This window comes from Mustela nigripes, chromosome 14 (genome assembly GCF_022355385.1).
Source record: "Mustela nigripes isolate SB6536 chromosome 14, MUSNIG.SB6536, whole genome shotgun sequence".
Taxonomy (NCBI): domain Eukaryota; kingdom Metazoa; phylum Chordata; class Mammalia; order Carnivora; family Mustelidae; genus Mustela; species Mustela nigripes.
Window position 1 is genome coordinate 53,423,537 of NC_081570.1, and position 23,804 is coordinate 53,447,340.

Genomic DNA, 23,804 nt, shown 5'->3' on the forward strand with positions numbered 1-23,804 from the left:
AAGCACACCAAGGCTTTGGCCTTCCTTCCCTGTCAAAGTCTCAGAAGGCAGTTCTCCTTTATTTGTGTCTCCCCAGCTCCTCATCTTTCTGAGTTTTTCCCTTCTGAATGTCTGGTCTTAAAAGATATCCTCAGGGGGCACCTGGGTGGCTCAGTGGGTTAAGCTGCTGCCTTCGGCTCAGGTCATGATCTCGGGGTCCTGGGATCGAGTCCCGCATCGGGCTCTCTGCTCAGCAGGGAGCCTGCTTCCCTCTCTCTCTCTGCCTGCCTCTCCATCTACTTGTGATTTCTCTCTGTCAAATAAATAAATAAAATCTTTAAAAAAAAAAAAAAACAAAAGATATCCTCAGATCATACCAGAGCAGATATCAGGCCAGGATGTGGCTTCTCTGTTCTCTAGCAGTGCTTTCTGGTTTGACCATTTTCCTTTGTGTCTTAAGCTTTGAACAAATGCATAGGAGGTAGCCTTTCTTCTGTGTACCAAGAAGAACATGGCTTTCACGGAAGACAGACCTGGGGAGGAGCCTTGTCTGTGTGACCATACTTGTGTGTTGGGTCCTCAGTTTGCTCGTGTGTAAAAGGGGGATAGTAAAGCTTATCTGGAAAGGTAACTGTGAAGATTAAATGAGATAATGGTATAACGCTTAAGAGTACCAGTTCCCAGCAGTCAGAAGGTGATTAATAAGTGATAGCTAGAGCCATTATCCTTGCAGCACTTCAGAGCAACCGTAGTAAGTTTTAGAGTGAACTGGGGCTCTGGATTTCTTGGCAGTTTCAATTGGGCTTGAGTCAGTGTCCTGTTTTGCAATGTTCAGATGTCCTGCTGGGTGCATGGTACAGATAAAAATTAAGCACCGTCTCTGTTCTCACTAAGCTCTTCTTGCTCATTCTCAATATGTCTTGTTGCAACTGCAACAAAAGCATTCCTCCCACCCCTCCCAGTAATTCTAAACAATGGTCCACCCCTTTGCAGGAGTGGTTGCTTTGACCTTCAAACCTCTGGGGACTTGCAGGTCACTCCCTTCCTAGTCTCACCTCCCACCCTCTTAACACACCCTCTCCATCCTCCCAGTGGCCTGAGAAACTGTGTGTGTTGGTTCCAGCACACACCACAGCTTGTGCCTTTGACACATTAGTTACCATCTCAGAGTCCCCTCTTTCTCTTCTACAGAGGATACTAATTCCATCTCTCTGTATTGGGTGAGGATTCATGCCTGTCAGTCTTTGTCCCAAGAGCAGATGGACTCATGCAGACCAGACTGCAGGAAATAGAAGAGACATGCAAGAATCTGCGTCTGCCAGATGCCAAGCAGAGACAGACGCCACTCTGAATGCAGGAAGGCCCTGGGTGTACAGTGACTTGTCTGTGCTGTTTGTGGTGCCATTTCTGCCACCTGCAGAAGAGAAGCAACATGGCTCTTTCCTGTCCTCTTTCCCCCTCCAGGCTCCTTATTGTAGTGAATGATGGCAGAGATAGCATGATGATAATGGCACTTCTTACCAAGCATTTCTTATGTACATATGTTTGTGTGTGTGTGTGTGGGTGTGTGTATTGCAGTTAAAATTCTTATCTCAAAATTGAGGTCCAGGGAAGTTACATGGGACCCCTGAGCATATAAAAGACAGGGAAGGTGGTAGAAAGTATGGCGGTGGCTCCACCAAAGCTGACTTCAGACTTCAGATGGTAGGGTAACTAGAATGCCAGGGAAATAATCAATTATCTGTCTCCTAAGCAACACCCAATGTTTGGCTTAGTTGTCACTGGTGTATTTCAGTTATCTTCCTGTGGGTGAAGAAACAGTTCTCAGAAAATGTAATCCAGCTGCCAGTGTAATGCTCAGAATTCAATTAAGTCCATAATTTCCAATTAATGGACCTTCATGCCAAGATTGAGGTCATATCATTAATCTTGCTTTTATTTTAGGATTTCCACTGCCATGATTTACAGCAAAGCTCAGCCAGTCTTGTCAGGATTACTGGAGCATAATTAAGCTAGACAGACAGCTGGGGCAGCTTTTTAATGGTTACTGTGGGAGGCAAGGAGGGACCCCCTTCCTCTGCTTGGTAAGCCTGCCTTAGGCAGCATGGGGCCACATGTAAGGATTTCCAACTGAGGACCATTTCCTGGATGTCTGATCTCTATTTAGTTCAAATTCCCATATGATAAAATCTCCATACAAGGAAAAGATTTCCCTGTCCCAGTTGGTGATTGGTTGTGAGCAGTGTTACAGTTAATTCACTGCTACCTCATACACCTCTGCCTAAAGTTACCATTTGCAAGTCCTAGACAGTAGGCTTTTGCAGATGGTGGATTTAATCTCCATGGTGATTCTGAGGAAAGTATCAGAGGCTTTTCCTTTGCCCAAAGTTTACACAAGTAGCAAGTGGCCTTTCCACTGAGTTGGTGAAAGAACTTGGCAGTTCTAGGTGCAGACCCTTCCTAAGTGCCTGTTTCTCTCTCAAGGTCATTTGCCCAATAGGATCTCCTTCGCTGTCCCCTAGGGGAGTTGGAAGATAGGCATGCCTGGGCGGATGCTATCTATGATGGCCTTCTAGGTGACAGATGCCTTTCTATCATTATCTCATTTAAAATAACCTCATAAGGTGTATTGAAGGAAGATATCAGCTGCCCCCATTTTACAGCTGAGGAAACTGGGCCTTAGAGAGATTCATTAACCTGCCCATTGTTGCCCAGGAAAAAAGGAAGGTCAGTGTCATGAATCCAGATCTGCTTATTTGCAAAGCTTAGGTTCTTTCCATCACATCTTTTGTACCAAATGCTTCTTCCCTTTTCCTGGTTCTCCGGGAGTGCTTATTGTTGAGTTGATATCCTTTGGGATAAGTAGCACATAGAGAGCCATTTATTTATTTATTTATTTAAAGCAGGGGATCCACAGAGAGGTTAGAAACCAACCTATTATCCACCAGTTAAGGGTGTACCTGGGGAGTTGGCCCATGTCTGTCCTGTGCGAAGCCCAGACCCACGCTGTCTCTTAAGCCTGACCAAGCCCTAAAGCCAACCCCTGTCACAGGCTTTCACTAAATTGGCACAGTGTTGGGTTTTCCCACATGCAAGAGTAGTGGTCAGACCTTTGTGAGAAAGTCTCTCCAAGCCAACTTGATGCCAGGAGCTTTGTCCTTGAGACCAAACAGAGGAGTTGCAGATTTCCTTTGCACTTAGGTGGCAGATGTTCTTCCCAGTGCTTGCTGTGGTTTGGTCTAGTTGCCCTTTTTTTTTCTTTGTCTTGATTTGCTTTTTTGTTTGTCCCAGGTTCACCTTCAGAATATGTCTGCATTCCGTGCTGAGTTAGCATTTAGCTGTGTCCTCACTCAGAGGTCACTTAGCATCGTTGAGCATCTTTATGCTTGGCACGACCTAACTCCGGAGGGTCCCCCTAACACATTTATTTGAGAGTTAGGTACCAAGGTACCACTTTGAAATTTTCCTCAGGTGCCCTCAGATGGAATACTGGCTTTTGAAATATGTCCTAAAGGATGTGCGGCCCCTGGGGAATTCCACTTGTCTGAGACAATATTAATCTGCTGTGGGAACAGCTTCTTGGCAATCTGCTGATAACCATTTTTTATCATTTGTTATGTAAGTGTGAAGACCAGTTTCCACAAGCAGTTGTACAGAGAGCAAGTAAAAGTTCTTGCTCTTTAACTTGACCTTCTGGTCAAGCTGGGATCTGAGCCCCCCCCCCCCCACATTCCTGGTCTCATCTCCCTCCCCCTCTATACACCTGCCACACGCTGCCAGTTTCTCCGCAGGATCTCCTTATTCCCGAACTTGCCTCAGACATATTACTCACCATCTCACAGTGCCCCTTGCTTCCTCATCTGTTTAGTGGACCCTGGAATGCCTATGTCTTGGTGCTCTTAGCAAGGTCCCTAGGACTATCAGAACTGGTGCCCAGTTATGATTCGTTTCCTTTTAAAAAAAGAAAAAAGTATTTATTTATTTGAGAGAGAGAGAGCATGAGTAGGGAGAGGGGCGTGAGGGAGAGGAAGAGAGAATCCTCAAGCAGACCTTCCCACTGAGTGCAGAGCCTGATGCAGGCGGGGATTCCAGATCCTGAGATTATGACCTGAGCCAAAATCCACAGTCAGCTGCTTAGCTGACTGAGCCACCCAGGTGCCCTATCCTTTTCCTTTTTATCTATGTCCCTTCAACCCATTTGCACCCAAACTGCAAATCAAATAGCACCTCTTCCTTAAAGCCTTCTTCCTCCTTCCAGTAACCTGTAGCCCTCTCTTCATACTGGAGACAAGCACTTCTGAACTCCTGTCCACTTTGTACGTACGTATGTAAATAGTATTTGTAAGTTTGAACAAGAAAAAAGTGGCTAACAATTATGGTGCAGCTGTATGAGAGATACTAGAGAAGAACACATTAATGACTTGGAAGACTATTTTTCAGTGTTAAGTGGGAAAAATGGCAGGTCCCACACTGCATATAGTGTGATCGTACTTCTGTGTACATGTACATGGAACATGCAGTATGTACGGGTGCATGTACATAAAAATGCAGAACTGAAAAGGCAAGGATACACGGTTCTCCAAAATGTTAACAGCAGCTACTCTTGTTTATTTGCTTATTTTTAAAGATTTTATGTATTTATTTATTTGAGAGAGAGAGAGAGAGAATGTGACTGTGAACGGCGGGCTGTGGAGGGAGAGGGACAAGCAGACTCCAAGCTGAGCGTGGAGCCAGATGTGGGGCTCGATCCCGGGACCCTGAGATCATGACCTAAAACTAAGAGTCAAATGCTTAACCGACTGAGCCACGTAGGCATCCTATTTCTTGTTTGTTTTCTTATTTTCTTCTTTGTTTTAATTCTATTTTCTTTGGTTTTAGTGGACTTCAGGTGCAGAGAAGTGAGTTAATCATAAGTGAGTTAACCTGCAGAGACCCCCCTCTCTGGTTTGAGTCTGGATTTCTTCTTTTTTCCTCCCTTTTATCCTAATCCCATCCTCATTTCTCAGCCATTTGTTCTCTTTCTAATGTTCTGGATCTTTATGTACCCAACTTTTCCATATTGAATATGACTAATCTCTGTATTACATACATCTTGTATTATTATGTAATTATATATATTTTTATGTTATACGAGATACAATATAACAAAAAGTCTTATCTGTATAACATGTCTGATACACATATGTAAATCTGAATGAAAACCTTAGAAACTAGAATTCACATCTCTGTCTCATACTGTTTTCCTCCTTCCCTCCCTTTCACCCTCACCATCACATACATACATACATGCAAATGAGAATTTCTCGAGCATTTGTCCTTCCAGCTTTGAAATCCCAGGATTCTTTATTGCACATATTACTTGATCCCTCCCTTGAGCTCTGTGATTCAGGGTATGTGTAGAGTTCTTATTCTGACCTGTCCTGAGTGACTGAGCATGGTCCCTGCTTCTTAGCACAGCACTGCACTTTAGCAGGGAATGGCCATGGCAAGGGAGACAGTCCCATGGGACCAAGGGTAGTATTTTGTGGTGATTCCTATGTTGGTCTTATTTTTTCACAAGCAGTCTGGACTCTGTTCAAGTGTATGGAAATAAGGATGTAAGCTTTGGAGTTAAAGGGGTGTGTGTGTGTGTGTGTGTCTGTGCGTACACATCCACATACATATACGTCAAGACTTATCCAGTGTTTACATTTTAAATATGTGAAGTTTATTGTGTTTAAATTTTATAAATGTCAATAAAGCTGTGTTTTTTTTGTTTTGTTTTGTTTTTAAGTTAATCGTAACAGTGTTTGGAGGAAATCATTTTATCTTTCTGGTGCATCTATTTGAGGCATGGGAATACGTCACTAATAATCCCATTGAGTGTTGAAGTGTTATGAGTTTGAGTTTCTTCCTCTCGTGGCCCCAAGCAGGACTTCCACCTCTGTGACCATGTGTATCTGACTGTGCCTGCTGAAATGCAAAAGCATGGGTCTTATCATCAGATTGATGTTTGTGTATCCTAGCTAAGTTATCGGATGTGAACGAATCTGCCTCTTGGAGACAGTTTCCTCATCTGACAAATAAGAGCAAAAATGTCTTCCCCTACTGTGTGGGATAGTGTATGTTTGGAGTGTAGGGCTTACCATGTAGGAAGGCTCCCTTGGCTCTGTGTGTCATCCATGTGTGTTTGTGTAGTATGCAGCGTACACATATTGACCCTGATTTTGTAAACAGCACACAATATCCATCCACGGTAGTTGCTGCTCCTCTTGGGAGCAGTGATTGGATCTTTCTCGAGAAGTCTGCTTGCAGTATCAGCTCCAGAGTCTCTGCCTAGGAAGAGCTAAGAGGAGACAGTCTCCTGGGAAGGGAAGAAGGGGTTGAGAAGCTCCTCTTAGGGCTGCGTTTGAACAACAAAACACTGTGCTTTTATGAGATTCTGTGTTATCTGGCATTTATTTGGGAGGACTGTTAGAATTCTCTTGGCTGCCCTTTGAGGCTTCTTTGGTCTTCCCTCTCCAATAAAAAGAACTGAAATGTTGTAAAGAAGACTTTTGCTTGATTTTTTTTCTTTGTGGTATTTTTAAGCAGGTCCTTTGCTATCTCTGTCCTCCATCACAAACAGGGTCAGATAACAGTAAGGATGTTTTCTCTGTTTCAGGCAAGAAAGCTAGTCATTAAGAGAAATGTCATAGTCCATCTAATGCAATTTAAGCCCTGACCTTTTGGTTAGAGAAGGGAGGAAAAAAATTGATAACCCCTCACTTCCTGGAGTTGAGAGGCCATGTGGAAGACAGAACCCTTCCTGTTTGTTCAGAGTTCTCTTGGGTGCTGATCTGATCTTCTTGCTCAGTAGATTTGATCATTGCTATTCCATAATGGTGAAGCTCTTTATTTGGCTCAAGTGTTGGAGAATAAAGATCTTTCACACTAAAAAAAAAAAAAAAAAAAAAAAAAAGATCTTTGACATAGATCTGTTTTTCTGGCATACCATAATTACTCGAAATACTTGTTGAATCAAATTAAGCCATATCCATGTTTCCATTGTTTTATATGAGAGTTTACAGAATAGAATTTGGACCGACAACTGTAGCCTAATTCCAGTGACCCGTGAAGGAACAAAATGTGTTAACATCCATTCGGCTGGAATTTCCCTAGCACCAACCCTATGCCTTGCTTTTATTCTACACAGAGTCAGCTTTGATCTTACTGTAGTCTTCACTTAGATTGCATTTCCCATTCTTTCTCCTCTCATCATTCTTTTCTTTATATCTTGGATTTTTTCCAGGAAAGAGTAGCTAGTGGTGGTTAGTCCTTTAGCTCCTCTTATCTATCTGAAGATAAAAATTTCTCCTTGGTCTTTTTGTAAAGTATTAGTCTTCCATATAATAAAGCTCTTTTTGAGTTTCATGAAATCCCCATCTCTCAAGCAAGCATGCTTAGTGGGTGCTAGAAGGTAACAATGCTGCAATGAGAAATTCAGAGAGGTATGGGGAGACAGCAGAAGCATCTGGTTCATTTGCTGCCTACATTTAGGCAGAGACCAAGTCTCTGCCAAGTTGATCTGCTTGCTCTCTCTCACCATCCCTTCCTTCTTCCCCCTGATTCCTGTATTCTACAACAGCCCAGTTTCACATACATTTATTAAGTGCTTATAGTGTAAAGATATTTTGTTAAGATTTTAGGGGGTTATGAAGAAGTTAAAAGTTGTCCCTGTTTTTGAAGACCCAGACTCATGAGGATTGAGTGTGGTGGGTCAGACCACTTATGAATATTTCTTACATAAGTCAGACTGCTCCAAATCCTAGGATGGGAGTGCAAAGTGTGGTTTGAATGGGGCTGTGAGAGACAAAGTTCTTATAAAAGAAGGTAGGGTGAGAGGTGGGTAAGGGCAGAGGCTTTGGATCCAGCCATCCTAGGGTCCCATCTCATTCTGCTATGACTGTTACTAAACTTCATCAAAGCTTCCATTTCCTTAGTAGGACTCCCACCTGCTACTGTGCTTGACGTGAGGTTCTCACTCAGTAGTTTATGGAAACTGTTCAGTAGAGTGCCTAGTTTAGAATATGTGTTTCATAACCTTGGAAAATTCCAGTATAGTTAACATCCAGTGTTATATTAGTTTCAGGTGTCCGTTATTAGTGATTTAGTAATTCTGTACATGACTCAGTGCCCATCATGGTAATGTACTCTTAATTCCCTTCATCTACTTCTCCCATCCCTCTGCTTACCTCCCCTCTGGGAACCATCAGCTTGCTCTCTATAGTTAAGTGTCTGTTTTTCGGTTTGTCTCTTTTGTTCTTTTTCATTTGTTTTATTTCTTAAGGTCCACATATGAGTGACATCATATGGTATTTGTCTTTGTCTGGTATGTTTGATTTAGCATTATACTCTCTAGATCCATGCATGCCATTGCAAGTGACAAGATTTAATTCTTTTTTATGGCTGAGTAAGATTCCATTGTGTGTATACACTACTCCTTCTTTATCCATTTATCTACCGATGGACACTTGGGCTGCTTCCAAAATTTGCCTGTTGTAAATGTTGCTTCAATAAACATAAGGGTACATATGTATTTTTAAATTAGTGTTTTCATATTCTTTGGGCAAATGTTAGTGGAATTACTGGATCATATAGTATTTCTGTTTTCAATTTTTTGAGGAACCTCCATAGTATTTTCCATAGTTGGCTGCACCAGTTTGAATTCCCACTAACAATGCATGAGGGTTCCTTTTTCTAATAGGTGGCCTTTCAAAAATGGTGATGGTGGGGTGCCTGGGTGGCTCAGTCTGTTAATCATCTGCCTTCAGTTCGGGTTATGATCCTGGGGTCCTGGAATAGAGCCCCACTTTGGGCTCCCTGCTCAGTGGAGAGCCTGCTTCTCCCTCCGTCTGCCCTTGCCCCCAGGTTTGTACATTCTCTCTTGTTCTCCCCCACAAATAAATAAATCTTAAAACAAAATAACTATAAGAATGATAAATGAATGTCAAAGAGTTTTAGAACTGGGAGCGGGGGTACTTAGGGAATCATCTAGTTCATTCCCCAGGTTTTATATTCTCAGAGACCATAAGTCTGTGATTCACCAATAGCCACATGGCTCAAGAAGTTGCTGGGGCTGCTTGTCACATTAAAGTCCTGAAGAACGGGTACAGAAATACTGAACATCGTGACTTTATGGTATGTGGAGGTATAACAAAATACTTAATATCTGATAATATAAATTAATATGTAAGCATATATATAAAATGTAAAGTATAGCCCCCTTTTATTCTCTAAACAAATATACCATGCACATGTAACTGCTTAGCAGATGATAATATTTATAACACAAATTATTCTAATTTTTACTTTTCTGTTGATTTTAGACAGTCTTTAGAGTGTTCTTGTCACTAGCTCAATTGTCACCATTTCTGAGCCATCATTTGATGTGGGGAATGGCACCAAATTCTTCCAGCAAATTCCCAGTAAAATTGATTGTAATGCGCTCTAGTACCTTGTTCCAGCCAATGGAGGACTTAACGTGCTGCTGATATTTCAGGGCTGATAGCAGTGCCTCCTGCATGGTTTGGGTCCTCAAAGCCTGAATCATTGTCACCACCTGCTCTGTGACTGGTGCTGAGCTCCTCTGGAACTGGGGGCTGCACACACCCCGGCCTCCATCCCTGTGGTCAGTTTAGCGGTGAGCAGATCTGTCCATGTCTGGGAAGGCTCTGGTGCAATGGCCTGTACTTTCCCAAGTGACTGCTAGTGTTATTAGCTCACACTATCTGCCAAAAAGTACAGAAGTATTTCAGTATTTCAAAAACCAGGACCACTGAATCCATGTGAACCTGGTTATTAGCCATGCAAGAAACACATAGTGGTTTCTCATACAAGGCACCAGATCACTTCAAGATGAGAAGAGGAAACCCCAGAATTAGGAAGAAGTTCACCTCTGTTCAACATTCAGGATTCTGAACTACTGAAAGGGAGGAGTTTATAGGTGCTGGAGCTGAAGCCTCCGAAAGAGGTTCAGTCCTTGTCCCATCTGGCCTCACCAGCCCTGAATCGGAGCAGCAGGGCCTGTGTTTTCTGAGGCTGCATAACTTTGCTGGAGACAGCCTTTCTCCTAGCTTAATTCTTTTTGTTCCCCAGAGCCACCTGGTAGCTGTCCTTTATTAAGTGCCTGTAGCATACCAGGTGTTATGCTAAGGGCTTACAGAGCATTCTTCATGATTCTCGCCATAATCCCATGTGATATACTATTAAGGCTTCCATTTTACAGGTAAGGAAGTCACGACTTCGCTTAGTTACTTAACTTCTGCCTGCTCATCCAGCTGTAGGAGAACTTGAATCCAAATCAGTTCTAGTTGCTTAAAGCCTGTATGTGACTGCAGTGGCTATGTCCTGTTCCCAGCCTCTTGTTGACGTAGGAATGTTTATATTTGTTCGTTTTGATTTACTGTTATTTATTTCTTCTGTGAAATTGTTATTTCTACTTGGATTCTTGGGTATATTGTGGCAGGCAATCGAGTGACTCATTTATACGAGAGCTGAATTTCTAAGAAAATAAACATTTCTGATTGTTTTAGAAAATCACAGTACTTAAAAATCACATTGAAGGTGGGATGCCTGGATGGCTTTGTTGGTTAAGCAACCACCTTTGGCTCAGGTCATGATCCCAAGGTCCTGGGATTGAGTCCTGCATCTGGCTCCTTGTTCAGTGGAAAGCCTGCTTCTTCCTCTACTTGTGTGCACGCACTCTCTCTCTCTCTCTCTCTGACAAATAAATAAATTAAATATTTTTAAAGGTCACATTGCGGGTGCCTGGCTGACTCAGTTGATAGCGCACATGGCTCTTGATCTCAGGTAATGAGTTTGAGCCCCATGGTGGGTACAGAGATTACTTAAATAAACAAACTTTAAAAAAAAAAATCACATTGGGCGCCTGGGTGGTTCAGTCAGTTAAGCATTTGCCTTTAGCTCAGGTCATGATCTCAGGGTCTTGGGATCAAGCTCTGTATCAGGCTCCCTGCTCAGCTAGGAGTCAGCTTCCCCCTCTCTTTTTGCCCTTCCCCACCCCTGATGTGTGCATGCTTGTTCTCTCTCTTTCAAATAAATAAAATCTTAAAAAGAAAAAAATCATGGTGACATGTTTGGTCTCACTTGATCCTTTTGACACCAAAAGGCATGTAGGAAGGTTTTTATTCTCAATTTGTTCCCATTTTACAGAGGGAGAAGAGGTCTGGGAAGAGTACAATATCATACTGAAGGCCACAGACATTTTAGGTAGAAAAATGGCATCTCCAGTCAAGACCTCTCTCCCCAATGTCCTACTTTTTTCTAAGCTGTCCCGAACTAGGATGTATGAGGAATAAGGTGTAAGCAGCCTTTGATTCTAGAAGCCAAGGCAGTGGGCTTTTTCCTGGCGGATATAGCTATTATCCCCATGTGATCGATTTCTCTAATTGCGGGAAGCCAAGAGCTGAAAAGTCTACTATAAACAAGGAGGATGAAACGTTCTGTGGTGATGACACTGGTTCTCTGCTTCGTGCTGAGGGTTGTGGACAAGGGATAGTATTTTCCTTCATTTTTGAAAATGCAGCAGCTAAGAGCCTAGATTGTGGAGCAGCCTGTCTGGGTACAAATTCTGGCTCACTAACTTTGGGACCTGGGGTAGGTCACTGATGTGTCTTTGCTTCAATTTCCTCATATGGAAAATGGGTATCTCCTTCACAGGGTGGTTGTGAAGATTAAATACTACCTATAAAGATTTTAGAGTAGTGCCTGGTACCTCGTTGGCATTCCGTAAGTGTGACTTGTTATTTCTATTTCATATTTATTAAATTGTCTGAATTCTTTCTCTAAACTCAAATAATTTTCCTTTGCAGAAATGGGATTGTAATGCATGTGTGTGTTTTGTATTCTGCTTATTTTCCACTTAGTTCTTTGTCTTGAGCATCTGTACTCTCCTACAAACTGATTTCAGTAGCTTATTATGTAGATTGTTAGAGGTACTCAACCACTTCTCGTACTGTGGAGAAATACATTTATTGTCTCTTGCCATTATAAACAGTACCTCGGTGAACATGTGCTTTGCTAAATCTTTGCAAACCATCCTTTTCTTTTCTTTTCTTCTTTTTTTTAAAAGATTTTATTTATTTGACAGATGGAGATCACAAGCAGGCAGAGAGGCAGGCAGAGAGAGAGGAGGAAGCAGGCTCCCCGCTGAGCAGAGAGCCTGATGCAGGGCTCCATCCCAGGACTCTGAGATCATGACCTGAGCCGAAGGCAGTGGCTTAACCCACTGAGCCGCCCAGGTGCCCCATCAAACCATCCTTTTCTTGTGATGACAGTACTTTATGGAGGAGAATACTTTTTTAGGAGTCATCAAGCAAAATTATCTGCAGCCTAGGGTGTCAGAGACACATAGATTATGTGAGCAGTAGGAGCATACATGGAGAATGACCACAGTGCCTCATGGTCAGGCCTTTGTCAACATTTTCCTTCCTCTTTCATAGTGCGTTTCACAGCATTTGGCTTAGGGCTGACAAATCAATAAGATGTTAATGAAAAGTAGCCACACCTACTTTTCCTATCAAGTTAAGGCAGGTAAGACCAGCCTTAACATTACTGCTAGTCTTCTTAAAAACAGATGCTATTCCAGGCTTGATGACTGAGCCACCCGGGTAAAACAGATTCTATTCCAAATAACCATCAAATCACCTCCAGTCTCTTTTGGAATGGAGCGTGATACAAATACAGAGCAAATAGCTAACTCACAGTCCAGTGGGAAGCAGAGAATCTCTCCCAGGAGATAGAAACATTGTATCGCTCTGCCAGCTGAGAACTAGTCAGGCTCTACCTGTGGTGAGTTCCCATGACTTGAGAAGGATAGGAGGCTGTGTCTTGTCTCCTAAATTAGGAATCCCAGCAAAAACTTGTACATTACATCCTGAGAAATGACACTGGCACAGGGTTTTCTAGTGCTTGCCTTTGGTGCGCTTTGATTTTAAAATGACAAGACAACGGCTCCTGGGGGCTCAGTTGATTAAGCATCTGCCTTCAGCTCAGGTCATGATCCCAGGGTCCTGGGATCGAGTCTTACAATGGGTTCCTACTCAGCAGGGAGTCTGCTTCTCTCTCCCTCAAGTAAATAAAATCTTTAAAAAAATAAAATAAAATGACAAGACATCATAGAACAAGAATCTACCTGGAGCCTTTGATGCATACGTGGCTTTTTCTTTCTCTTTGGATGGCGCTCTCGTGTTCCATCAACTCTGACTTCCCCACTCCCGCCTTCTAAGACCTACAAATCCCTGAAGACCCTTTGCTAAACTTGGTGTGTGTTCTCACTAGCTGCCATATAGTCAGAGCATTTAGAAATATGTCCGAGGTGGCAAAGTTTGGATTCCTAAGAATGCTTGTCTTTTCAACCAGCTAGTGCAGGAGTTAGAAAACTTCTATAAAGGGTCAAATACAAATCCTTTAGACTCTGTGGGTCATCGGGTCTGTCACAAGTACTCAACTCTGCTGCCTTAGCATGAAAACAGCCATAGACAACGTGTAAAGAAATGAGTGTGGTTGTATTCCAATAAAATTTTACTTACAGACCTTGAAATTTGACCTTCAAATCATATTCATCTTATTAAACATTTTCTTCTTTTGACTTTTTTCAATTATTTAAAAGTGTAGAAGCCATCCTTGTTTCATAGACTGTACAAAAATAGGCAGCAGACTGGATTTGGCCCGTGACATTTGTCAGCTCCTGACCTGCAACAGCCATTATTTTTCTCCTACGTATTACTTTCTGACTGGCCCGTTTCCCTCTGTGCTGTGTCATGGTTTTGAAGCCTCTCTGTCCTTTCCCTCAGCTGAGATTCATATAGCTTTTGGAGAATCTATGCTTCTGCCCCTGTTGTAGCTCATCAGGGAAAACCAGAAGACAGACAGACTCTGAGAAATAGTTCTGGTTTCTGCAGGGCTCCAAGGTTCTAATGAACAGTGCATGCTGCCTTAGAGATGGCGAGAGTCTGATTTTTAGATAATCATGGATATTTATAGCCTTTTAATAGGCTGGTACCATGGAGTTCTGTTCCAGCACAAAATCGAGAGTCACAGAGAGGCCTGAATAATCAATTCGATGTCATCTCTTAGAAGAGTGGTACATAACAAGGGTATTCAGGCTAAAGTGGAAACTTGGAATAGAAATGGGGGAAGTATAAACATTTGTACCACCCTGTTCCCAATATATTTAAAATGAAAACACAGTACAGATTTTTTTTAAAAGATTTTATTTATTTATTTGACAGACAGAGATCACAAGTAGGCAGAGAGGCAGGCAGAGAGAGAGAGGAAGGGAAGCAGGCTCCCTGCTGAGCAGAGAGTCCAACACGGGGCTTGATCCCAGGACCCTGAGATCATGACCTGAGCTGAAGGCGGAGGCTTTAACCCACTGAGCCACCCAGGCGCCTCCACAGTACGGATTTTTATGTGAGGCTGTGTTTAAAGCGAAGCAATATGCCCTATGTCATCGGGAAACAGAACCTGAAAGGACATTCTCAGATCCGTGGTTCTAGCCCTAATCTGTGGGGCTGCCCTTCAAACTGATTCCTGGCATCTTGTGAAACAGTGGGGCAACCCAGGTTGTCTTTCGACATCATGAGGTTGGTTTGGTTGGTCTGACAGATGCATTGATTTATGGGAGTGTTTATTGTGGGAACATCTGTTGCCGAGAGCAGCCAGATGAAAGGCATACAGGTGGGAAGTGGAGGAGAGCAAGGACTAGGAGAGGGGTGGTTGTGCTTAAGTTAGGCAGGTGGGGACCATCCCAAGGACAGTTGTTAGAATGGAGCTGATGTGGAGCTGTAGAACAGTGGGAAATGGTAAAAGTATCCTAGGCTTTGCATTGTATAGATCTGGACTTGAGTCTCCAGCTCTGCCCCTGGTTAGCTCAGGTTTTAGGTGAGCTCTTCCCTTCTTTGAGCTGCATTTCTTCATCTATAGCATGGAAATTATAATAAACACCCTTCTTCTTTCCACCTGTGTGAAACTGTGCTAACATAGACATCCCAGTGAGTTCCTGGTACGTAGGAGAACCCAGTCAGTGGTAGACCTTATTCATGTTGTCCACGTGTCCGTTCATTTGTTTGTTCACCAGCGTTGATTGTGCTTTGCAGTTTGTAATAGAGCTGTCTTTTCGAGTAGATGCCTAATGGTGACTTAGGCCTAAAGCATCTTGGGATCAGGATGAAAGTACATGGTAGTCAACATGTATTTATAGGCATGTGTGTGAGCTTCCAGATGCCACATAGGAAGTTAGTGGGAACCTGAAGTGTGATCTAAAGAACACAACTGCCTGGCCAATAAACACAATACAAGATACACAACTCAGTAATTGGGGAAAGCACAAAACAAGACCAAAGTGAGATACCACTTCACACTCACTGGATTGGTAAAAGTTTTTCAAGTCTGACAATACCAGATGTTGTATTGCATTGCTAGTAGGAGTGTAGACTGATAGGACTGCTTTGGGAAATGATTTGTCAATATCTGGAAACCTGAAAATGTGCATATCCTTCTTACTGACAATCTACTCTTAAGTGTAACCTAGAGAGAACTTCCTCTGTATAATCAAGGCAATGTGTTCATAACCACATAGTTCTAATAAATGACCTTAGTGTCCATCAGTGGGGTAATGGATCATACTTTGAGTTAAAGTTACAGGTGGCACCATAAGAGATGAATTTTTAAACCGTGGTGAGTGAAAAAAATAAAATTGCAGACAGAAAAACATTTATATACAGCTTTAAAACATGGAAAACAACATTAATGTATTGCTTATGGATATCTGGATATAGTGTATTGCTTATGTAATAAATGTTAAATTACTTGGAATGATATATATGAAAATCAGAACAGTATTATGGAAAGAAAGAGGGACATGATGGAAGGGTTGCCTAAGTCTCAAATCCCATTTACTCACTAGCTGTGTTCCCTTAGACAAGCTCCTTGAGCTCTGTGCCTCAATTTTTTGGATCTATGAAAGAAAATAATAATAGTATCTGCTTCATAGGTATGTTTTGAGGATTAAATGAGTAAATATAGGCAAAATGCTTAGAATAATACCCAGCAGATAGTAAGTGCTATAAAAGTGTTAGTAATTATAGTTTTTATTATACACATCTTTTATCTTTTGTTGATTTTTAAAAATCTTGAATATTGCGATTTTTCATTTATAAGTGTTTCAGTATTTACTCCAGTAGGTGAGGACTGTTGTTGAACATAACTACGACATCATTATTACTCCTAAAAAAGTAACAGTAAATCCTTAATATCAAATACTCAGTAAGTGCTCAAATTCTGGTTTTCCTGTTAATGTGATTAATTTTTTATTGTTTGGATTAAGTTCCAAACAAGATCTACACATTCTGCTTGGTTGACTTGTCTTTTAAGACATTTTAATCTATAGATTCCTCCAACTTTCCTTTTTTGCAATTTTTTTAGCTTTGTTGAGGTATAATTGATATGCAAAATTACACACATTTAATGTATACATTCTGATGACTTCAAACATATGCAGATACTTATGATGCTGTTACCACAATCTCTAAAAATTGTGTGCTCTATCTCCTTAACATAGTTTAAAGTGTGTTAAAAATATTGCAATTTTTTAAAAAAGAAGAGATGTTATCATATCACTGAAAAGTAAACAAAGATTGAGAATATTGACATAGGGGGGCACCTGGGTGGCTCAGTGGGTTAAAGCCTCTGCCTTCGGCTCAGGTCATGGTCCCAGGGTCCTGGGATCAAGCCCCACATCGGGCTCTCTGCTTGACAGGGAGCCTGCTTCCTCCTCTATCTCCTCTGCTTACTTGTAATCTCTGTCTGTCAAATAAATAACTAAAAATATTAAAAAAAAAAAGAATATCAACATAAGAAGTTCAGGATGTGGCATTATAGTAGTTAGCTACAATCTATTGACCCCCAGATATATTAGGTACTATACTAATAGTTTTATATGCACTCATTTAACCTTTCCCTATGAAGAAGGCACTATTTTTATCCCGATTCTACAGTTAGGAAGAAAGAGGCTTATGAAAACTGTTACTTTCCAAGGTCACACAGTTAGAAGTAGCAAGGCTGGGCTAGAACCCAGGTGAAAATGGCTCATGCTCTTGCCTGCTGGGCTGGATAGACTACCTAGCCATTGTTCATGCTAGCCTCCTCCACACAGGCTCCTACTTTCTTCCTGTATCAACCTTTATAAGCGGAGTTGTGCTGTGGGAAGGAACATTCGCACAGTGGGAATTGGGGCACTTGTAATAATAAAGGGTTATTGGTCTCTCGTGTTACATATTCATCAAAGGTCAGCTGGGAGTTCTGCTACATAGCTTCTTACTCTAGGACCCAGGAGTACAGCCCTGATCTCAAACCCTGCCAGTTGCTGGGGCAAAAAAAGAGAGGGACAGAGACATACAGAGGGAATGGGAACTATGGAGAGTTTCATACTCAGAGTTAAATGCTCTATCCTGAAATCGACACACAATACCTCCACACACATACCATCAAATACCAGAGACTAGAGCAGTGGTTTTCAACCAGAGGTAATTTTGCCCCTCCCCCCAGGGAATATGTGCCAACACATTGGACACAATGCCAACACATTGGAGACAATGTGTTGTCACAGCTGGCAGCAGTGGGGTGCTCCTGGTGCTATCTAGTGGCTAGGGGCCAGGATGCTGCTAAATACCCTACAGTGCACAGGGCAGCGTCCCATCCCCGACCCCCCCACCCCCCAGCAAAAAAGAATTTGGCCTTAAATGTCAGTAGGGCCAAGATTGAGCAACTTGGCTAGAGCTAACTGCAAGGGACCAAAAAGTATAATTTTGTGAATCTGTAAGGAAGGAAAAACTGGAATACTTGACAAATAACACTAATAATCACTGTGCATCCTAAAAGCTGTTACAAAGGCCCCGAGGAAGCTATTTTCCACAATGGCAGTGAAGATGAGTTGGAGGGATAGGCATGGGATGAGCCTTCTAACACAGTCAGCTCCAACCAAGGACAGAGGAGGCCGCTGGACCCACTTCTAAGATGCCCTTCCTCTGATGAGGCATTGTCTGAAAGAAATATAATGTGGGCTATGGGTACAATTAAATTTTTTCTAGTATTCACATTAAAAAGCAAAAAGCAGGTGAAATTAATTTGATAGTATTGTCTATTTAGCTCAGTATATCTGAAATACTGCCGTTTCAACATGTTATCAATATAAAAAGTATTAACAAGATATTTTACGTTCTTTTTTTTTGCGTCATCTTTGAAATTTATTGTGTATTTCATACAACACATCTCAACTCGGCTAGCCATATTTCAAGGGCTCAGCAGGCGCCAGAGGCTAATAGCGACAACCCTGCGAGCTTTCTGTGCCTGGGACAGCATGGCGCTTGGCTGGGTCTCTGAGGCCCGGCAGCACGGCTGGAGCCCTGAGTCAGTAAGTTCTGAGAGTGGGCATCACTTGCAGGAGCGTCTGCCCCGCTGTGCCTGTGCTTGAGGGACGAAGAGAGACTGCATAGTGTGTAGCTCACCTCCACTTCTGTCGTGCCTTTGCAGGTGCCTCATCTCCAGACATGGAGCCCAGCTACGGGGGAGGTCTCTTCGACATGGTGAAAGGAGGTGCAGGACGGCTCTTCAGTAACCTGAAGGACAACCTGAAAGACACCCTCAAGGACACATCTTCCCGAGTCATACAGTCTGTTACCAGGTACGCACATTCTTTGTTTCAAGTTTTTTTTTTTTTTTTTAATTTATTTGACAGAGAGAGAGAGATCAGAAGTAGGCAGAGAGGCAGGTGGGGGTGGGGGAAGCAGGCTCCCCACTGAGCAGCAAGCCAGATGTGGGGCTCGATCCCAGGACTCTGGGATCATGACCTGAACCGAAGGCAGAGGCTTTAACTAACTGAGCCACCCAGGTGCCCCTAGGTATGTGCATTCTTGCTGGCTGAGTTCATGGATCCCCATGCCCCTCAACGACCTGGTTACCTGCCAGCTGCTTTTCTGGCTCAAGGACTGACCGTTGTGTGATGTAATTGCATGGAACCTGATCGACCAAGCAATGTCATTGAAGCCATCACGTTGAGGCCTTCAGAAGCAACAAGCATAGGCACAGATGGCTCAGCGCATTACCTTAAAATATAGTGGTTGCCATCCCTGTCTTGTGAGTCCAGCATCCTGGGTCCTCATGCATTATCTTCCCTTGTTAATTAACCACGTGACCTAGGCAACTTAATTAGCCTCTCTGAGCTTGACTTTTATACTCTAATAGGATTCATGTCACTGGTTGGTTTGAGAATTAAACAAGGTAATAATGCACATGTAACCTGAAAACAATACTTATGGATTATAATTGAAACAATTATTTTTTGTATCTTAATGGCTCTTTGAACATTGTTTAATGGAGGAAATTTCCTACCCTTCTACTGTATGAAAATTCTTACAAGCAGGCCATATGAATTGTTTTTTATTTGTAGGTATTAGAAAATTCTAGGGTTGCTTTAAATTACAGTATGCATTTTTTTATTATTAGCATATAATGTATTATTTGCCCCAGGGGTACAGGTCTGTGAATCATCAGTCTTACACAATTCACAGCACTCACTATAGCACATACCCTCCCAAATGTCCATCACCCAGCCACCCTATCCTTCCTCTGCACACCCCCAGCAACCCTCAGATGGTTTGGTGAAATTAAGAGTCCCTTAGGGTTTGTCTCCCTCCCGATCCCATCCCATTTCATATTTTCCCTTCCTACTCCTCATGACCACCGCCCCCTGCCCTACCTCTCAAATTCTTCATATCAGAGAGGTCATATGATAATTGTCTTCCTCTGATTGACTTATTTCAGTATGCAGTTTTTAATCAAAAATGCACATGTCAAGTCCAAAATATTAATCAACATTTTAACCTTTGTTCAGAGGTAAAAATTTATCCCTTACTTGCAATCCCCAGCTAGGGCCTGGCGGGCAGAGAAAGGATGTTCCTTGTTTCTCCGTTCCTTCCTTCCTTACCCTCCAGCTGCCCAGACTTACAGGAGATAGTCACACGTAGGCAAAGAGGCTGGAATAACCCATGTTAATGAATAAGCAGTGGTTTCTATTCTTAGATTGATTGTGCTCGTGAAGTGTCATCTACAAAGGGTACTGGGTACATCAGTTAGAGGGTAGATTTACACTCCTGCGGGTGTGGGTTGCTGCTCTCAGTGATTGTTCTTTGTTAGACAGAAGGCCTTGAGGGCGGTCTAAATGCCTACTGGATGCAAGTGTCCAAGTCAATAACGTGCAAGTGAATGAGAGAGGGGAGTCCTGGCATATTTGGATGATTTTAATGAGCACCCTTTCCTTGCTTTTAGCTACACGAAGGGAGATTTAGACTTCACTTATGTTACCTCCAGAATTATTGGTAAGTTCCTCGTTTAATAACTGCTTAGTAGCTCAGCTTACAAGTGACTCCCCATGTTGACAGCAAACCTGTTGAACCTATCTCTCTCTCTCTCTGATCCCTGCCAGTGATGTCCTTTCCTCTGGACAATGTTGACATAGGATTCAGGAATCAGGTTGATGACATCCGAAGCTTTTTGGATTCCAGACATCTTGACCACTACACGGTGTACAATCTGTCACCCAAGTCTTACCGAACTGCCAAGTTTCACAGCAGGGTAAGGAGTTTAAGCGCTGGGATCACATGGTTTGCAGACATAACAGGGTATTTTTCCCTTTAAGAGCTATCCTCAAAGCTTTGGTCCTCAGACCCCCAAAGCCGATTAACTATATTCTCCAGGCACTTCTAGCCACAAAGTGTTTATTAGGCTGTTATGAAATATTTTGAAGATTTTCCTTGGGTAAGGACATTTACAGGAATGAGATACCATATAATTTGGAGTCTCAAATCACTTATGGCTGGTTGTTCAGTTGTTAGGGCACATTGCTGTGAGGCTCAGTTGGAGATGGAACTGCTATGTAGGGCAGTTGACAACCCTTATACTGTAGCACTAATCATGCCTTTAACCACTCCTTCTTCCTACTTTGGGCACCATGATGAAGCAGCGGTGCTAGACTGGTAGACACCAGCGTTCGTGGAAATAGCTCTCTGACATTCAGTAAAGGTGCTTCTTTCATGGTAGAGGACAACACACAGGCAGTCCACCCTGTAGGTGTGGTAGTACTATTACTCATATTTGGAGCTTTTACACCCCGTCTTCTGAGGTAGACGGGGACCTGGGACACAGAGAAGTGGTGACTTGCCCAAGACCATACCACTTGTAGGTGGTTTTAGGCTTGTGTTCTTAACTATTACTCTGGGCCGACGATATTACTGGAGAAAGTTGGCTTATCCTTCGAAGGAGCTTTTTGAATGAGGCAGAAAAATATTTCTAGTTTCTGGCTGGTGAAGCCACAAGTGCTGGCTCAGGTTTGAATCTGATGCAGAGTTTGATATTTCTGGCCACGGAATTCTTTTTTTTTTTTTTTTTTTTAAAGATTTATTTATTTATTTGACAAAAATCACAAGTAGAGAGGCAGGCAGGGAGAGAGAGAGGGGAAGCAGGTTCCCTGCTGAGCAGAGATCCCGATGCGGGGCTTGATCCCAGGACCCTAAGATCGTGACCTGAGCCAAAGGCAGAGGCTTAACCTGCTGAGCCACTCAGGCATCCTGGCCATGGAATTCTTGAGTGACTCACTAAATGAAGGCTTTTTCTCTCTCAAGAACATCTTCAAATATTTTTATTTAGCCTTAGATATGATTGGTTTTGTAAGTATGTCTGAGTCTATTAATAAATAGAAAGGATTTTCTACACAGTGGACACTTTTAAGAGTGCAAATTGATTTCAAATAAACAAAACATTAGTTGGTTGTCCATATGGTGTATCCAGGACCTCAGCCTTGATGCTGGAACACATTTTGCCCCAAATTTCAGTTGCCATTGATCATCTCTGGGTTTCAATTTCTGGATCTGTAAAAAACACAAGAAGTTTGGTCTCTATGTTCTCTAAGACCTGCCTTAATGTTCAATAAGATAGGAGAGGGTTTTGCTAAGGACTTTCTTTTCTCTGAGTGTTCCTGGAATAGGCAAGAGAAAACCCGTTGAATCTCAAATTTAGTGAGCAGCAAAACCACCTGGAGTGCTAGTCAAACCCAGGCCCCGTATTTCTGATTTCATCAGGACTGGAGAGTCGTGGGAGTCTGCACTGCTAACAGCTTTCTGGGTGCTGTTCCTGTTTGCCCTGGGGACCGCTCTTCAGAAGCAGTGATAAAACCATTTTGAAGCAGTTAGGTCTAAATTGCCATTCTCTAATGGAGATTTTAAATGCAGCTTTTAAAAATCCCCTATAATTAACTGCCTTTCCAACTCTTCTTCCATCTATTACCTAATTCAGAGTAAGTGAATTAACATCAAACAAAAATGTAGGTAGATATTCTGTTTCTAACTCGGATGCAAATCTTTTGATTTTTTTCTTATTTGGAGACTCTGTCAGTGTCATCATTTTCATAACTGAAGGACTATCATAGACATTTTATTTGATCTTGAAAGATCTGTAATGGTCTGGAAAAATTTTGCTCTGAAAGTAAATAAAGATATACCATTATAGAAGCATTCATAGGATGAGGTTGTCTCTTTGTGTCGGATTTGTAAAAGCAATCTCTATAAAGGTATTTTTAAAAAGGTATCTATTAGTATAATTACATATTTTGTGACCAGTCTTAACAGTGTTACCACAAGACCAGGACTTACATATTGAGCATCGGTCCTGGGCTGTTCTTGTTTGCCCTAGAAGAACAGGAGGTATGTTTAGCTTTTTGCCACCTAGAACAGTGGCTGGCTTGGCTAACACACAGTTCTCAGAAGAATGAATGTGCGAAGAATTATTAAACACATAGATATAAAATAAATATTTGGTTCTTTTTCTCGAGACACTTAAGCCTAGCTGGAAAGAGAAGGCAGGGGATGTCTGGGTGGCTCAGTCAGTTAAGTATCTACCTTCAGCTCAGGTCATGAACCCAGAGTCCTAGTATAGAGCCCCACATTGAGCTCCCTTCTCAGGAGAGTGTCTGCTTCTCCCACTGCCTTCTGCTCCCTCTGTTTGTTCTCTTTTTCTCTGACAAATAAATAAATAAAATCTTTAAAAAAAACAAAAAAGAAAAAAAGAAAAGAAAGCGTAGCCAAAACATGCTAAGGACAACTGCAAATAGTATTTTAATCTTAGCTCTGTTTGAGATTTGACTACATCTCTTTTTAAGCCCTCAGTCCTTTTTCTCCCCAGCACTAATACCACAAATTGATTTCCATCTCATTGTTGCATTACTTAGGAAAAGTTTTTTTTTTTTTTTTGGTTCTCATCTCTCAGGGCATGAGGGCTAGACCTATTTCTTCCTCCTTCCAATACAGTAGAGTGTTAGGTGTGCAATTAAATCTTATTTTAACAAATATGGATGGCACAAGGTGCCTGACTAGCTCAGTCAGTAGAGCATGTGACTCTTGATCTCAGGGTTGTAAGTTTAAGCCCCATGTTGGATGTAGAGATTACTTAAAAATAAAATCTTTAAAAAGTGAAAAAAAAAAAAGTAGTGTAGATGGCAGAGTCTTCCATAAATTCCAGTGTTGGAAAAGACCAAATATGAGACTGGTTTTATTTACAGACTCAAAGAAGTCCAGTTCTGTGTATATCTGAACTCAGTCACTTTACATTTTAATTATGTGATGTGTGTTTGGGGAGATGCATGGTGGTGGCAGAGCGGCTGTTTCCAGGAAGATTTCACTTTGCTGAGGGGAGTCATTTTGTATTGTGAATAGCTTTCATGCTTAGAAGCCACG

At 42.1% G+C, this 23,804-nt stretch overlaps 1 protein-coding gene across 4 annotated transcripts in view; it reads left to right on the forward strand.

Annotated features, from left to right (window-relative positions):
- Positions 1 to 23,804, forward strand: part of DNAJC6 (DnaJ heat shock protein family (Hsp40) member C6) — a 138,980-nt gene that overhangs the window by 76,560 nt on the left and 38,616 nt on the right. For all 4 annotated transcript variants that reach the window (XM_059375000.1, XM_059375001.1, XM_059374999.1 and 1 more), the window contains exons 2-4: positions 18,553 to 18,703; positions 20,347 to 20,396; positions 20,504 to 20,652. In XM_059375000.1, the coding sequence (XP_059230983.1) occupies positions 18,553 to 18,703; positions 20,347 to 20,396; positions 20,504 to 20,652 (350 nt within the window). The remainder of the gene's footprint in view (positions 1 to 18,552; positions 18,704 to 20,346; positions 20,397 to 20,503; positions 20,653 to 23,804) is intronic.